This window comes from Corylus avellana, chromosome ca9 (assembly GCF_901000735.1).
Source record: "Corylus avellana chromosome ca9, CavTom2PMs-1.0".
NCBI lineage: Eukaryota > Viridiplantae > Streptophyta > Magnoliopsida > Fagales > Betulaceae > Corylus > Corylus avellana.
Window position 1 is genome coordinate 10,414,481 of NC_081549.1, and position 16,829 is coordinate 10,431,309.

Consider the following 16,829-nt stretch of genomic DNA (forward strand, 5'->3'; position numbering starts at 1 on the left):
CGTACGACTTCATTGCTTGCTGGGAAAACTGGTCACCGGTTTTCCTAGAGCGAGACAATGACCATATTTCGTGGGTTGTACCATGACCCATGTGGCCTAGAGAGCTCTTCATACAGCCCCACAGTAGATGCCACATCATATGTGTTTGGCGAAGACAAAGCCTCCACCAAACAGGGTAACTACCATGTATAGGATTGGTACCAGGCATGCCCCATTTGCACGGAAGGCATGGGTCACACATCCCCTCATGTAGGGCCGGGTCCACCACATAGCATGGCCACGATGGAACATATCTCGAAGGCACACGTGTCGTGGAATGGGCCCAATTAGCCAAGGACCAATCCCGAGGTCCTTGAACGGTAGACAACAGCAATCGCTTGTGGGGCGTCGAATTAAATAAACATGTATTATTAAAGTTATAACAGAACGTGCATGTATATAAGAAATCCAAATTGTTAATAAAGGGGGTACATGATTCTTCTTCTTCTCCTTCTTCTCAATTCTCTGGTCCTGAATTCATTTCCCATACTTCTCGTACCCTATATGTAAAACCCTTACAATCCATTCAAGAATTCCCTTGGGTGGCCGGAAACTGTGTGAACAACTACCATGTTTAGTCTACCACTTTCTATGTATCTGTTTTTACCTTATGTGTATATGTTTCCTTTACCATGTATTGTTTTTTTGGTATTGTATTAATAATATAATTATAAAAACACATAATATGATAAATATAAAGCAGAATAATATGGAATAAAGGAAAGAGAGAAACACACAAAATTAAGGTGGTTCGGCATATAGCCTACATCCACACACTAAAGCCTTATAGGCTATATATTTCCTTAATATATGATTTGAGTACATAGCTCTATTTATAGAGCTTTGACATAATTTCAAATATAAAACAAATCTCTTGAATTAAGGGTAATTAATAACAAATCAAATCAACAATAATCATAAATCAAATCTTCATTAATCAAAAGGATTTACATCCTTGACATGCCCACGCAAGATGAACGGTCCGTTAGCGATCGTTGATCTTGAACATATTGAGTGGCTGGAGTAAGTTGATGGCGCCTCATTTGAAACACCGGGTGCTCTTGAACTTGAATTTCGGCGATTGTGGCCGGGACTTAAACATCTGCAACTTTTTGGTCGACATCAGTTACTTTAACCGAAATTTTGACATCGGCAACTTTTGGCCAGAATTTTGACATCAGCTGCTATGGCCAGAATGAGTCAACTATGGGCTTGAAATGGGCCAAGGGCCAAAAAATCTGCCTCTTTAGACCTTTTTTTTCTTTCTTTTTTTTTTTTTTTTTTTTTTTTTTAACGCGTTAGGCAAGCAATGGACCTCGTAGATCAATTTCTTCTCTGATACATATTAAAATCAGAGAGAAAACGATTAGAAGAGAAAAATGAAGTATAAAAAATTAAAAATTAAATTTTTTTTTAAAAAAAAAATTTGCAATCTAGGATTTAACAATTGGCGTTAGCCTGTTAGCTCTGATACCATATAGAAACATATAATAAGATAAATATAAAGCGAAATAATATGGAATAAAGGAAAGAGAGAAAGACTTAGAAATTAAGATGGTTCGACATATAACCTACATTCACACACTAAAGCCTTATAGGCTACATATTTCCTTATGCATGATTTGAGTACATATCTCTCTATTTATAGAGTTTTGACATAATGTCAAATACAAAACAAATTCCTTGAATCAAGGGTAATTAATAACAAATCAAATCAACAATAATCACAAATCAAAAGGATTTATATCCTTAACAATAACTACATTTGTTTTAGTGCCCCCTATGGAACTGTTGCTTTAGTGTGTATTTAAAATGTAAGAACGTCATGTTTTTACTTATTTAATTAAAGTTTATATAGTAGCTCTCATGTGTTATGTGAGGGTTACCTATGATTTTAAAGAAAAAAAAATATATGTATTTCGCAGTGAGATTTTATTGTCTTTGATGTAGTGATATCACGTGCTTGATTAGGTAGTACTACTTACGCCTTTTCGTAAACGGTGGGGCGTTACATCACCGAAAGTTGCTAACCATTTTTCGCCATTTCTGATTTTCCATAATAGTCGAGCAGCAAAAAATATTTACAGGAAAATTATTTATTTCTGAAAAATGATTTTGTTGAAAATAACTTTCAACAGAAAACCCTTTATTGTTGAAACAAACGGAGTCTAAAGCTCGATCCAAGTTCGAGCTCACTCATTTGGATGATTAGAGTCAAACTCAAGCCAAGTTCGAATTTGGTTAAATTTTTTGAAGCTGAATTTGAACAACTTTGTCTTGCTCGAACCCTTATCAATTTCTATTGAGCCAAGTTTGGTCCGGCTCTATTGTAATTCTTTTCTATTGAAATTAAAAAATAAAATAAATAAAAAAGAGGAGTAGAATAAAAGGGGGGAAAAAAAAGGAAAAAAAATACACATACCCACCTTATTGTAATGTCTCCCAAACTCTCAATTTCTTCATAAATTACCAAAAAAATGTCAATGCTCCTCAAACTTTGCAAGAAGTAAAAAATGACCATAAAAAATTCTTATAAATTTGAAGAAAAAAAAAAAAAAACTTAAAACCTTTTTTAGTTTTTGTTTTTTCAGATTTTTTTAGTTTATTTTTTCTTTTATTTAAAACAAAATTATGGAAGTTTGTTATTATGGGATTGCTTTTTTTTTTTCATAGTTTAAGTTTAAGGAGAACATTAATTCAATTTGATAGTTTGATTGAGACGTTAACAATGTGGCTATAGAATGAGGTGGGTAAGTATGAAAAAGCCTTTTTGTCTTCTTTTCTCTGACTCTCTATTGAGTCTCAAGAGGCAAATAGGGGTGAAAAAGTTATTGCTAATAACCACTATGCAGTTACTAAATTTTACTAACCGTAATCACTAGGCGGTTAGCAGTTAGTAAATATATAACCGATTTTTTTCAAAGTTGGGCCTTTAGGCCAATTTTTAGTTTTGGGGTTTTTTTTATATACCACATTGGACCAAATTGCTCCAAACGAAGCCCATATTAAAAAATCTAAAATATTTGACCCCAATTTTACATTAATTTACATCTACTTGTACCTTTTTTTTAGAAAAAAAAAGTCCTTAAATGTAAATCATAACTTGTTAAGAATACCAGTTATACTAATAGGAAAAAAAAAATGCAAGTTATATAACATTTAGTCATTTACCAATGTTTTAACAACATTAATACTTCAATTGTAGTTATAAGTAACACATTGTTTAATTTAATGTCAATTACTTAATTTGATATTATACGAATCACATTATTATTGTACATGAATAATATGATTAATTATTTGAATTGTTATTGAATCATATGATTAAGTATTGATCATATATATTTATATTATTCAATATACATATATGTATAATTATAATTTATAACATATATGGACTTATAAGTTTATAACATACATTATAACTAAGTCTCTATGTACTTAATTATTGTATTAGTATGAATTTGTATACTTATGACTTATGTCATATTATATATGTATAATTTGTTATTATATAATCATATGATTTAATGATCAATTGATCATGTGATATAATCATATTAACTATAGTGATAATACATTAATACTTAAATTATGATTTAATTCTCTAAAAATAAAACTTGCAATTTAATGGTCAATTGATCATGTTATAAGTATAAATATTATTATTATTATTATTATTATTATTATTATTATTATATATGGTTTTTAAAAACTCAATACCCGCTAACCACTAGGCGTTTAACGATTTTTTACTAACCACTTTTAAGGGGGTTAGGGTTAGCAAGCGGTTAATAACTGCGCGCCTTTTCACTCTTATAGCATTCCTAGCAGCTACTCTAAAGCTGCTTCCCTTCCTTACATATAGGAAAAATCTAAAAAAAATCACAAAAAGTCATCTATAGCATCTTCCCGCTATCTTCCTTAGAGCATTCACAATGGAGGAGCCAAATTTTTATGCAAAATAACTTATCAAAACTCACTTTATTTAGTTTAGCTAATGGATTTTTAAAGGTCTCCTACATCCGATTAGCTATATTTTTAACTATATCATTTAAATATTATTTTTTCACTCTTTATTGAGAAAAAGTTTTGGGAAAAAGAGAAAACATGTGAGAAAAACAATAAAAAAAAAAAAAAAAGGCTCCCTTGAAAAGTGCTGCTGTATTTAGCTTTTTTTTTTTTTTTTTTTTTTTTGCTCTTCCAATCAAATATCCACTTTGCATTTTTTTTTTTTTTTGTTGATCCAATGTAGGGTTTTTTTACAAATCTAATTAGCCATTTTAGATAAAAGTAACACCTCGATCGGAAAAAAATCAATAGGAAAGGAAAGTATCGGAATTGATACATTTGGTTCTTCCATTGTGAATACTCTAAGCCAAATGTTACTTTTATCTAAAATGGCTATTCAGATTTGTAAAAAACTCTCTACATTTTATTTGCAAAAAAAAAATGCAAAATAAATATTTGATTGGAAGAACAAAAAAAAAAAAAAAACCTAAATGTAGCAATACTTTTCAAGGGAACCATTTTATTTTTTATTGTTTCTTTCACTTGTTTTCTCTTTTTTTCCACTTTTTCCCAAAACTTTTTCCCAATAAAGAGTAAAAAAATAATATTTTAATAGAATAGATAGAAATATAACTAATCGGATGGAGAGACATTTAAAAATTTATTAGCTAAACTAGATAAAAATAAGTTTTGAGGAGCTATTTTGCATAAAAATTTGACTCATCCATTGTGAACGCTCTTATACATTAGGATTGCTATAATTGATTGTAGCAATCCATATGGTTTATTATAATCATAAAAAGACATTTTCTCTTCTCACACACCTTCTTATGCAAAATAAATGAATATGAAAATAATAATATTTTAATATTATAGGGAAATATAAAGGGAAGCTTTGCTATTATTTTAATAGAGAAGCAAAAAGTATGCTATAGTTTTAGAAACGTTCAAAATTGAATCTCCAGAGTGTATTTGAATATTAAAGGAAAAAGTAGTTTTGTTTCTTAAAAAAAAAAAAAAGAAAAAAAAAAGAAAAAGAAATAGAGTATGAAGCTGCTGAATGCTGGCAAACCAAGAACGAACAAGACCATCTTTGCTTACGAAGAGAGAGAGAGAGGGCAAACATGGTTCTTCTTTTCAGCTCCAGTTCTCGGGCCTCTTTCTCTGCCCTTTCTTCCTCGTCTCCTCTGTCATTTTCATCATCATTTTCAAGTGGATCATCAACCTTGGCCATCACCAATGGTGCTCCAAGTAAGATTTTGTCATCTTTTCTATTCTCCCTCTTCAAACCACTCTCCAATAATTACTTGTACTTGTTATACGAAATATGAATTATATTGCTGCTTGGATATGATTTCATTCTGTCTGTAGAAGAACCAAACCCAGGTTTTAGGACTTTTACTGCTCGTATAATATCAGCTTTTGCTAGTTTCGGATAAAACTGAAAGAATTTCTGCGAGATTCCTCAGCTTACCTTACCCATGTCGTCCCTCTTTAGAACGTGGTGTTGAAAAATCCCTATGTTGAATTCTCCTTTATTTTATTTTTTGAAACCCCTATGTTGCCGATGTCTTTCAGAGGGTTACACCATTACGGATTTGGGATTTCTTCCAAACCCTTTTTTGAATTTTTTTTTTTAATTTGATTCTGCATTTTCTATCTCCATTATGGGTTTTGTCTTCATTTCTAGCAAGTTTTGGTTAGTACTTAGTATATTTATGGGAAACTTTTCCAAATTTTCCTGAACTTCCATATGTTTTGAAAGTACCTTTTGAAATTAAAAAATTCTCAATTAAGGGTACTCCTTCCTTCTGTTAGAATTTTCCATTAAATTATGTTAAAATTCTCAAAATGCCCATATGTTTTATTATAAAAAACCATAAAGATTCAAGCGTTTATTTTATATATATTAAAAAAAAAAAATTGCAATATTTTTTAAGTTATTTATTTTTTATTTATAAAAAGGGGTATTTTGGGCATTTTGAAAAAAATAACTGAAAATCCTAATAGAATGGGGTAATTTAAAGAAATTGAAAGATGATACCTTAATTGAGAATTTTTTAATTTTGAAAGGTAGTATCAAAACAAGTGGAAGTGATGGGGTTTTCTGCCTGTATTTACTATCCTTTTTTACTTGTACTTTGACTGAATATTGATCTGGTTTTTAGTTTCTAGGTTTCTCGTGAAACCCATTGACTGGCATGCTAAATTGTTCAATAGAGTGAGCATTCCTGCACCTACTGCCACCAACAAAAGAGCTGGAATTATGGCTAATGTGTCTTCTGAAATTCCTGATGGTGGCGAGTCCCAGTCAGAAAGTGATGATGATGAGGATGTGCCATTTGACAGACTTCCACTGAAGCTGCAGCAGAAGCTGGAGCACAAGATGAGAATGAAATTATCTAATAAGAAGATAAGGCTTCGGAGAAAGAAGCTAGTAAGGAAGCGAAGGATGAGGAAGAGGGGCTGCTGGCCTCCTTCAAAGATGAAGAAGATGAGCAATGTCTGACCTTTGCTTCAAGTTATCTTGCAGGTATTGTGATGACCATCTTTTGTGCTCATATTATTTCATTTTAATTTTTGTCGGTTTAAATATATCTGCTTCCTTTTCTTTTTCTTTTTTTTTTTCATATGGATGTATCTTGTTTTACACGAATCTCAGTGTCCTCAATGGATCCTGCATGTTTTGAAGTTAAATAGATGGTGTAGCATTGCATAACCTTTGCCATCTTCATGGATAAAATGTCCTCCCACATTGTCATTTACCTATTGTGCTTTTGGATTCTGTACCTATTGGTGTACCTATAGTTTCCTCAACAATGGGGAAACTATCCATATTTAGACATTTTCTTGAGCAGCTAAATAAGTGAAGCCTCATACACTAAAATAATGGACTAAGATCAACCAAGAATATTGACCATTCTTTTCACATTTTATGGGTATAAAACATTTGGTTTGAGGTGACTCTCTGAAACTCAAAATCTTTAAGTTTTATGTACATGCTGTAAAATTGCTGCACTGGGGCAGCAAATGGAATCCATCTGATTGATGTGAGCAAAGATTTTGGTTTGATGAGACTCTGAAAGTCAGCAGTTGCATGTCTCTGTCTTCGAGGTTGGTCAGCTTCACACACAGGAATCGGCGATTAAGCTATGGGCAAGATTCAGGAGTAAATTAGGACTCAGATATGCCTAACTTTTCATTTATTTGAGGGTTATTTTGCAATAATGTAAGACACTCTTGCGTACTCGCCATTAAAACATGGATCACTCCTGCATTTTGAGCTTTGAATTCACAAACACCGCCCCCACCCCCCCTACACACACACTAATAGGTCCCAGTCAAAGTCAATAAAGATAGACTGATAATCTCCGCTTGGAGTGGGAGTAACCACAATACAAATCTCCACTTAGGGCTGGAGGAATACCACAATACAAACACTTTCTTCTCTACTCTTCCTATTCTAATGACACACATATATAAACTTAATACAACAACGGTTACTATTTTTACTAAAGAAAACTACCCACCACCCATGTTAACAAATATTGACATTAAATAATAAAGTTAACAATTGAAGCTAAGAACTACCACCCATGTCTTGACACATGATAATGAGGTGGATGTTGAGTCGTATGAGACACTATCACACACACATTTCTTCCTCTCTCGGTATCTGTTCTTGCTTGTTTTGGTCACTCAAGTGGAAAACTTGAGTTCTGAATTTTGTTTTGTTTTTTTTTTTTTTTTGAATGTGGATCACCTACACCCTGATGCTGTACTTTCTAATGAAGGAAATATGGCATGGATGATAGGAAAAAAATTCAAAGTTTTGGGTACCCGGTCATGATATGCACAGAAACGGAAGAAGCAGGGCAAAATGTGGGCTCAGGAACTAGGTGTGGGTTTGCTAAGATCTTTTTGATTGAAATTTAAATCTAATGGATGATCTTTTTGAATATGGCTTGGGTTTCTGGCTTGCAACTTAATATACTCATGCTGCATTCTTCTTCTTGGACCTAAATATTTGATTTCGATGGAACATATATGATCATGTTTGCTGTTGTTCTTTGGTGTAACAGATATCCTCACCAGCTAACTGAAGTGCCCGTGAATATGTTGAATGCAGGCCATGTTAACAAATTAACCCTACAACCTACTAATGAAGGCCATAGGCTCAGTTGGTGATTCTTTTTGTTGGCCCTGACTGAGCCATTCCCTGCTAGTTGTTTTCTTTTGCTCAAGCCTCGGTGGAGTTTGTTGTTTTGGTTCTTTCTGGTCCGTGTGGCTTTCTTTTAGGTCAAATGTTGTTGTTATGTTGTAAATTGTAGTCATTGCTAGCTCTCTGAGGCCTAGTATTAGTTAACATTTGAGTCATTTGACCACTAAATTCTAGGGGGATTTGGTCCTTTTATCCTTTTCTTTCTCTCCCCAAAACTTGGTTAAAATTTCTCTGTTAAAATGTGCTTTTTTATTTTCAGTAAAGAAATGTAATTTGGTAATGATTTTGTAGTGTGATTTATGAGAAGAGAAAAATACTTACTCCCCTAAACTACCATTCATTTTACAATATTCCCCAAAGTTCAAAAAGTTGTAATGTCCCTTTCTAATCTCCCAGCCCTAAATCCCTTTTATTTATCTCTCGTTAAGATTTTCTATGTAAATCCTAGAGAAATAAGTAAAAATGACAAAAGTAGCCCTTTATAAAATAAAAAATTCAAAAAAAAAAAAAAAAAAAAGACCCAGGTAGTAGGTCATCACAACTGTGTGATCCATAGCTAATTTATTATTTTTTTAATTTAAGGGCATAGTTTTATTTTAACAAATTGTACGGTATAATATACATTTTACATCTAGTGATGTGTTAACCATCTAAGTTAGTAGAATATTTTAACAATAGGAGGCTAATGAAAGGGTTTGATAGATTTGTTTGAGAAATTGCAACTTTTTAAAGTTCAGAGAAACATTGTAAGTTTATTGATAGTGTAAGAGGATAATAAATGTAGTTTTCTATTTTTTTAAAAAAAAAAAAACAAAGAGGAGAAAAGCTATTTTTCTATCTCTTATTCATCTTCATCCATATATTTTTAGAATCCACCAATAGATCTCTAAGACTCACATCCTACATATCCAATAACGAATTTGAAGAAGAGATAGATGAGAGATAAAGGAATGACACATCTCAATAAAGAATTAGTTGAATGCTCCGTTTGTTTTGCTATAAAATGATTTTTGGAAAATGTTTTTCATATTTTCAGGTGTTTGATGCAATGTAAAATAATAATCAATGGAAAATATTTTTCATTTGACTAAAAATTCTTCTTTAGTTTTCGGAAAATTATTTCCATTTTAAAAAATCGTATACCATTTTTTGAGTTTGAGCATCTCATTCTCAAATTGACAGACCCCACTGAGATCCACATGTGACTCCACCAGGACCCGACCGGGCTTGCCAAGACTCGCTCGAGACATTGCCGAGACACTCCAGGTACCCTGTCGGGACTAAACTAGGACCTATCCGGGACCCTGTCGTGACTTGACTAGAATTCGCTCGGACCTACCCGGAACCCCGTCGAGATTCGCCCAAGACCTTGAAGGGACCCGACATCAGAAAATATTTTCTGCAGAAAACACTTTTTTGTAAAATGATTTCCTATAAAACATTTTTCTTTATTGTCATGTATGCAAAATCATATTAAACTCCAAATTACGAAAATGTCCCTGTCGGGTCCTGAGTAGGTCTCGGCGAGGTCCTGGGTTAATCCCAACAAGACTCGGTTAGGACACTTTCAAGATTTGATCAGGACATTTTCATAATTTAGAGTTTAATATATATATATATATATATATAATTTTGTGATTTTCCATACACACTATATATCTAAAATGTTTTTCATGAAATCATTTTTCATAAAAATACTTTTCGACGGAAAATACTTTACATCAAAACAGATGAAGCATAAAAAATTTTAAATCAATAAAAACAGAAAAAAAAAAAAAAAAAAAAGCATTCTATTAAGCTGTTGTCGTAAAAATATGTTTTAAGTGGATATTGGATTTAAAAAATTTTTTTTTTAAAAAATTAGTATCGAAAATTACTTTTTGTTTTCAGTTTTAAGGATAAAAAAAAAAAAAAAAAAAAAGTCATTAAAAATATATGATTTTTAATTTTTAATTTTTAATTTTTAATTTTGTAATTTTCAATATTTTTCCAAAAACCAGACCCAATAGACATGAAATTCCGGATGGGTAGGAAAATTTGGAGCGTGTTGAGACCTTATCGGATGGAGGAGGATAGACGCTGATGACACTCTGACACGGGGACGGACGAGGTGCTTAGGCTTATCCACACTCCGAATCGAAACTGACCAAATTTCGAAGGGACTGAACAAAGAGAGAGCCTGCTTTAGAAAATGGCTCTCCTTTTCTGCTTCAATCCTCTCACCTCTCTCTCCTCCTCCTCCTCCTCTTCTTCTTCTTCTTCATTTTGGTCCTCATCATCATCACCATCATCACCAACCTTTTCCATCAATGCTACCCCAAGTAAGACTCTCTCTCTCTCTCTCTCGCCCCTTTTATTTACATTTTAATGGGAAAGGTGACTGTTGTTCTCGGAAACGCTCTGTTTTAGCAGCCGGGCCATACTTCATGTTCAATGGAAACCCGCTTGGGTTTTTCTTCAAACACATGAGCTTCACTTTAATTTGCATCCTTTTTTTTTTTTTTTTTTGACGAATTTCTAAATGGTATAATGCCATCTTTCTTTAACGTCACAAACCGTTATGTTATCTGGGTTTTGTTTTGAGTAACTCAATCTGCCTTCTTTTTATTGTATTTTCAAGCACAACTCATATCCAAATCTTGTGCTTTTGGTTTCCAGTCTCCAGGTTGCACATGAAACCCATTGATCTGCACCCACAATCTTTTAAAGGAATTCGGATTCGCACACCCTTTATCATCAACAGGACGGGTTTGTTAATCGCCAGAGCTTCTTCTGACATTGACGGAACGGGTGGTGAGCCTTCTTCAGGTAGCAAGGAAGAGGCTCAGAGCAAGGAGGAGGAGGTTGTGCCGGTTGAGAATCTCCCGTTAGAGTCGAAGCTGCAGGAGAGGGCGGAGCAGAAGCTGAGGATGAAATTGGCGAAGAAGATAAGGCTTAGGAGAAAGAGGCTTCTTCGAAAGCGGAAGATGAGGAAGAAGGGTCGATGGCCGCCCTCGAAGATGAAGAAGCTAAAGAATGTCTGAACTTTGCCTCAACATGTCTTGCAGGTTATGTGCTGACCCTTTTGCTTATTTCTGTCATTTCAATTTGTTTTTGCGAGCTCAGACAACATCTTTGTTCATCATTAAGGACTTCAATGGATGTAACATGTTCCAATTTGTTTTCAAGTTGAATTGTAGATGGTTTAAAGTTACATCTTTTAGTCGTCTTGATAGATGAAATATTTGCATTTACAGATTGTTTAAATTCCCCTCTTTATCTTAAAATACATTTCATTTATTAGGATGCAGAAATGATTCCGTTTCTCCGAAGGTTCTTCTCCCATTCTCTCAGTTTTCAAAACTACATTCTAATTTGTGGGGTTTACGCAGAACCCACAAATGGGCCTCACAGATTCAATGGTTGTTTGGAAAATTAGAAGAATGAGAGAAGGACCGAGAGAGCACGTCTAATTTTTGTATCCTGTGTCAGAGAGTTCAGTGTTCTTTTCTTTTACTTCAATTAGGAAGAAAAAGAGCACAAATTCAAAAATTTCTACTTTTGAATTCAGTATAACTAGAAAGACTAGTGTTTTATTTATAAGCCACTAAATCTGTGGTGGATGCTCTGTAAACCATTCTTCATAAATGAAAGGGATGCATTATCATCCTATTCACAAACAGGCTATAGAAGAGATAAATTGTGTTCTTAAACTTGGAGAAATTACAGAAATTACTGAGTTCCTCGTTAGTTGCAACAAAGCTGCAGAAATTATTAATTTTTAGTCAAGCAATATTCCCAAAGTTTAGGTCCAAACATCTTGGTGTGTGCCTAAATTCCGTATTTCACTTAACTTGAGGATTTGCAGATTTAACAGTCTTTTTGAATCCCTTAAAGGGTCAACTGCTGCCGCTGAGTTGATGGAGGAAATCAAGCAATCCTTTTAGAGTTTCCAGGTATAAGAATTTGGGTTTGTGGGGAACTCTGGCTATGTACATCTGTTGTGGCCCTCAGCTGCAGCAGATTGCAGGTATAAGATTTGGGTTTAAAGGGATTCTCTGGAGTTGGTTTAGTTCACCACCAGAGTGGGAGACGGAAGCCATGGGAAGGATTTAACACCAATTACATTGTCTTTTGCATCTCACAGTTTTGGTCGATCTGTTTTGTCGTTTCGCTTTGAGTCTACTGGCATTTGAACTAGAAACGCGGCTGAGTCTTAGCTTTGCGCTTTGAACTGTGTCAACCCCCCGCCCCCCACTGAAATTCCTTGTCATCTAGTTTCATGTGTTCGAGGATTTATGCCATCACACTTTGAAGTTTTATGATTCTTTAATCATGTGTTTCGACGTAAAAATGTTTTATATTGAAAAATATATTCAGTAAGACCATTTTTCAGCCAAATAATTTCAGCTGAAAATTTTTGGTATTTGGCTCGTATGAAAGATCAGTGACCATGGCAGCCGACAGCAAGTGAACTCTGGCGGTGGCGAGAAACGGCAGGCAACTTTCGGCTAACTCCAATGGTTGCAATTGGCAGCAACTTCTAGTGGTGGCAGCCGACAGTGACTTTCGACAAACTCCTATGGCAACCTTTAGTGATGACAGAGAATGAACTGCAAAAAAGAGTGTGCGCGAGAAGAAAAAGCTCAAACTTAGAAAATGGTGTATGGCTTTAAAAAGAAAAACCATTTTACAGGGATTAAATAAGGTTTTCTTGGTCAACTAAAAATGTTTTTAGTTTGACTACGATTTTTAGTCGTACCTAATATTGGAAAATAGCGAAAACGTTTTCTAGAAAATATTTTACATCGAAACAAATGAAGCCTAAATGTTTTGGGAGTTAACAGTTATAATATTTTCTTTATTGAGCTTCCATTGATTGTGGGTTTTGGTTTGTTAAAACAGATTGGACACAATCTAGAGTGAGAGACCCAAATTTAGTTGCGTTATCACTGAATCAGTGGGTTTATACATCTTAGTTGTGTAGGAATTAGATTTTTATTGGATGTGGTAAACAATATGTAGGCCTTTAACTCTGTTAGGGCTAGAGGGCACTGTTGGCAAGTGATGGAGTGTGACGGTTTGTGGCAACGCATGGCAGCTACACCAAGCTGGAGATGGTGCGTGTAGGCGTATCCAACGGTTTTTGGAGTATTTTTCTTCATAGAATCATTGATCTATGATTGACAAATTGATTTTGTCACTCGGAGGCGACTCGTGTGGTGCATGAAGGTGGCGGTAGAAACTAGAGGTGGCATGTGGAGGTGCATGCTTGACCTGATGAACTCCAAATTTACGTAATGTGCAAAAACAATCTCAACGAAGCGTTTGATGTATTGTTGTTGCAGTGAAAAACACCGAAGATACGCTCATATAGGAAAAACTACACGGGCAGAGAACGAAGGCTTAAGAGAAGCACCAGAAAAACAGTGACTCTAATACCGCGAAGAAAAAGAAAAGCTAAATAAAGGAGAACTTATAGAAAATATGCTTGTATTTCTGATATATGTAAACTGTACAATATAATATCTCATTTATAGTTAAATGATGCTAGGAAAATAAAGGAAACACAATAATTACGTAATCACAAAATATTCCTACCATATTACAATAACTATTATGGTAACAAATATTACCAATTTACCATGCAGAGAAAACTTCCATAATGTATTGTTAGAACATTTTTCTGACGAGATGAACACTTGCAAAAAAAAAAAAACCGTGTAAGCACAAGAGCTTACCGGGATGTCTTGACAAGGAATAACGACAACATGAACACAAGAGTTTTTAAGGAAACGAAAAGGTCTCTATTACTTGGATATGGCGTTGTGCATGGTAACCGTTAAGCTACGGTAGTCGATTTATGAGAATCTCAGGCTTGAAGCATCAAATTTAGAGAGTTGGTTTCGTCCCTTGAATCATGGGAGAAGATCCCTATTTTTTGGAAGGATCAGGATCCCTTCTAATTGGGGAGAAATTTGAGATTCTCCAATTGTTAATAGTGGCTCTTCATTTAAACGACTAGCATTTTATAAACCATTGGATTTAAAGTGAAGGGTCACGATTAACAATTGGAGAATTTTCAATTTCTCTTCAATTGGAGAGGATTTCAATTCTTTTTGGAATTACGAGAGCTTCGGATTGGGATTCCCAACAATGGGCAAAAAATTGCCCATCAAAACTTTCTCTAATCCTAACCCTTCAATATCATCTAGGGGTGCAAAAACCGCCCGCTAACCGCTAACCGCTATAACCGCCAACCGCCTAACCGCCTAACCGTCTAACCGCATTAACCGCTAACCGCCTAACCGCCATAACCGCCTAGCGGTTAGCGGTTAGCGGTTATTGGGTCTACTAACCGTAACCGCTAACCGCTAACCGCCTTTTTATATAATATATTTTTATAATTATAATTATAAAAATATTTATACATATAACATAATCACTTGATCATTAAATCACAATTTTTTTAAAAAAAAATAATTAAATCACAATTTGAGTATTAATATATTATCACTATAATTTATATGATTATATCATATAATCACTTGATCATTAAATCACAATTTTTTTTTAAAAAATAATTAAATCACAATTTGAGTATTAATATATTATCACTATAATTTATATGATTATATCACATGAGATTGATTATTAAATCATTTGATTATATAATAACAAATTATACATATATAATATGACATAACTCATAAGTATACTATTCATACTAATACAACAATTAAATATCTAGAGACTTATTTCCAATGTATGTTATAAACCTATAAGTCTATATAAGTCTACATATGTATATGAATAATATAAATGTATAATATCAATAGTTAATCATATGATTCAATGACAATTCAAATACTTTATTCAAGACTTCAAGTGAATCATATTATTAATGTACAATGATGATATGATTCGTATAATATCAAATTAAGTAATTGACATTGGATTAAACAATGACCAATGTATTACTTATAAACATAATTTAAGTACTAATGTATTATCATTATAATTTTAGTAATTTATATATTATCACTATAATTGATATGATTATATCACATGATGACTTGATCATTAAATCATATGATTATATAATAATAAATAATACATATATAATATGACATAACTCATACGTCATAAGTCTACAAGTTAATCATATGATTCATGTACAATGATAATCACAATTGATTCAATTGAATTAAACAATATGTTACTTATAACTACAAGTCTACAATTTAATTAAAGCATTATTAGATACTTTAGGAATTTAGGATTTAGGAGTTTGAACATTGCCATTTACCATTAGATATTAAGTTCAATTCAAAGAAAAAAAATTATAAGTAAATATGATAAGAATTTAAATAATTAATCATATGAATCATATGATATAATTTAATGAGACTATATGATTATATAATATCAAATTAAGTAATTGACATTAGATTCAACAATCTGTTACTTATAATCACAATTGAAGTATTAATGTATTTTTTGAACATTTTTTAGAAAAAGAAATTTAACCATTTTTTGAAATAAAAAAAAAAAAAGAAAATTAACAATTTTGAACAATTTTGAATTTATATATATATATATATATAATTGCTTATAGTTATATTATATGCATATTGAATAATATAAATGTATAAGATAAATATTTAACTATATGATCCAATTACAATTCCAATACTTAATCAATTATTCATGTACAATGACACTGACAATGTGATTCATATAATATCAAATTAAGTAATTGACATTGGATTAAACAATGTGTTACTTATAACTACAATTGAAGTATTTTTGTTTGTTTGTAAGTGTATAAGATCAACACTTAATCATATGATCCAATGACAATTCAAATATTTATAGCAATTGGGCCCAAGAAGATATTAAAAATACAAGAAAAAAAATGAGGGTAAAAAAAAGCCAAAAAAAAAAAGCCCAATTTTAAAAAAGCGGTTAGCGGGCGGTTATCTATTTCACTAACCGCTAACCGGCCACTAACCGCTAACCGTTAACCGCTAGGCGGTTAGCGGTTGCGGTTAGTGAAATTTACTAACCGCTAGGGCGGTTACGGTTAGCGGTTATTGCCACTAACCGCTAACCGTAACCGCCTTTGCACCCCTAATATCATCTAAGGGTCTACAAGGCGCGGCAGGTGCCACTCCCATGGCCCTAGGGGGTGGTTCGGCCACCCCCAAAGAACGGTTGGTGGCTCAGTTGGGTTGGCCGGCCACCCCATATATTTTAATTAGTTTATTTTTTTATTTTATTTTACAATTTCTTTTTAAAATTTAAATAATATTTTATTATTTTATTATTAATGAGATACGTGACGGCTTGTAGACCCTTGAATAACATTGAAGGACTAGGATTAGAGAAATTTTTTATGAGCAATTTTGTGCCCATTGCTCGAGCTTCATCCCTTAATTGGGCTTGGTCTAAGGCTCTATCTTCTTTATGGGTCTGCAACCGAAAACAGAGGCTAGTTAGTCACAATGGACACGCTTGCACCATAGAGAACCTGATCGGTGGTGGAATTTGCTCAAGTTGCCCCATCGTGTTTTGT

At 33.2% G+C, this 16,829-nt stretch overlaps 2 protein-coding genes across 3 annotated transcripts; both read left to right on the top strand.

Annotated features, from left to right (window-relative positions):
• Window positions 1–5,109: 5,109 nt before the first annotated feature.
• Window positions 5,110–8,555, top strand: LOC132192065 (large ribosomal subunit protein cL37 alpha-like). 2 transcript variants are annotated; one of them, XM_059607260.1, is made up of 3 exons: window positions 5,110–5,301; window positions 6,226–6,583; window positions 8,133–8,555. In XM_059607260.1, exons 1-2 carry the CDS (start codon window positions 5,111–5,113, stop codon window positions 6,557–6,559), a joined length of 525 nt encoding a protein of 174 aa, XP_059463243.1. In that variant the 5' UTR covers window position 5,110; the 3' UTR covers window positions 6,560–6,583; window positions 8,133–8,555. The 2 variants fall into 2 exon arrangements, with proteins under 2 accessions (XP_059463243.1, XP_059463244.1); XM_059607261.1 differs by having other exon boundaries at window positions 8,180–8,555.
• Window positions 8,556–10,340: 1,785 nt separating this feature from the next.
• On the top strand, window positions 10,341–11,522 carry LOC132191934 (large ribosomal subunit protein cL37-like). The gene is made up of 2 exons (XM_059607070.1): window positions 10,341–10,593; window positions 10,931–11,522. The coding sequence occupies exons 1-2, from the start codon at window positions 10,464–10,466 to the stop codon at window positions 11,293–11,295; spliced, it is 495 nt and encodes a 164-aa protein (XP_059463053.1). The 5' UTR covers window positions 10,341–10,463; the 3' UTR covers window positions 11,296–11,522.
• The last annotated feature ends 5,307 nt before the right edge of the window (window positions 11,523–16,829 follow it).

Coding starts and splice junctions, on each gene's coding strand:
- LOC132192065 (XM_059607260.1), top strand. CDS start 5,111: ATGCTGGCAAACCAAGAACGAACAAGACCATCTTTGCTTACGAAGAGA. Junction 5,302..6,225: donor CATCACCAATGGTGCTCCAA/GTAAGATTTTGT, acceptor TTTAGTTTCTAG/GTTTCTCGTGAAACCCATTG.
- LOC132191934 (XM_059607070.1), top strand. CDS start 10,464: ATGGCTCTCCTTTTCTGCTTCAATCCTCTCACCTCTCTCTCCTCCTCC. Junction 10,594..10,930: donor TTCCATCAATGCTACCCCAA/GTAAGACTCTCT, acceptor TTTGGTTTCCAG/TCTCCAGGTTGCACATGAAA.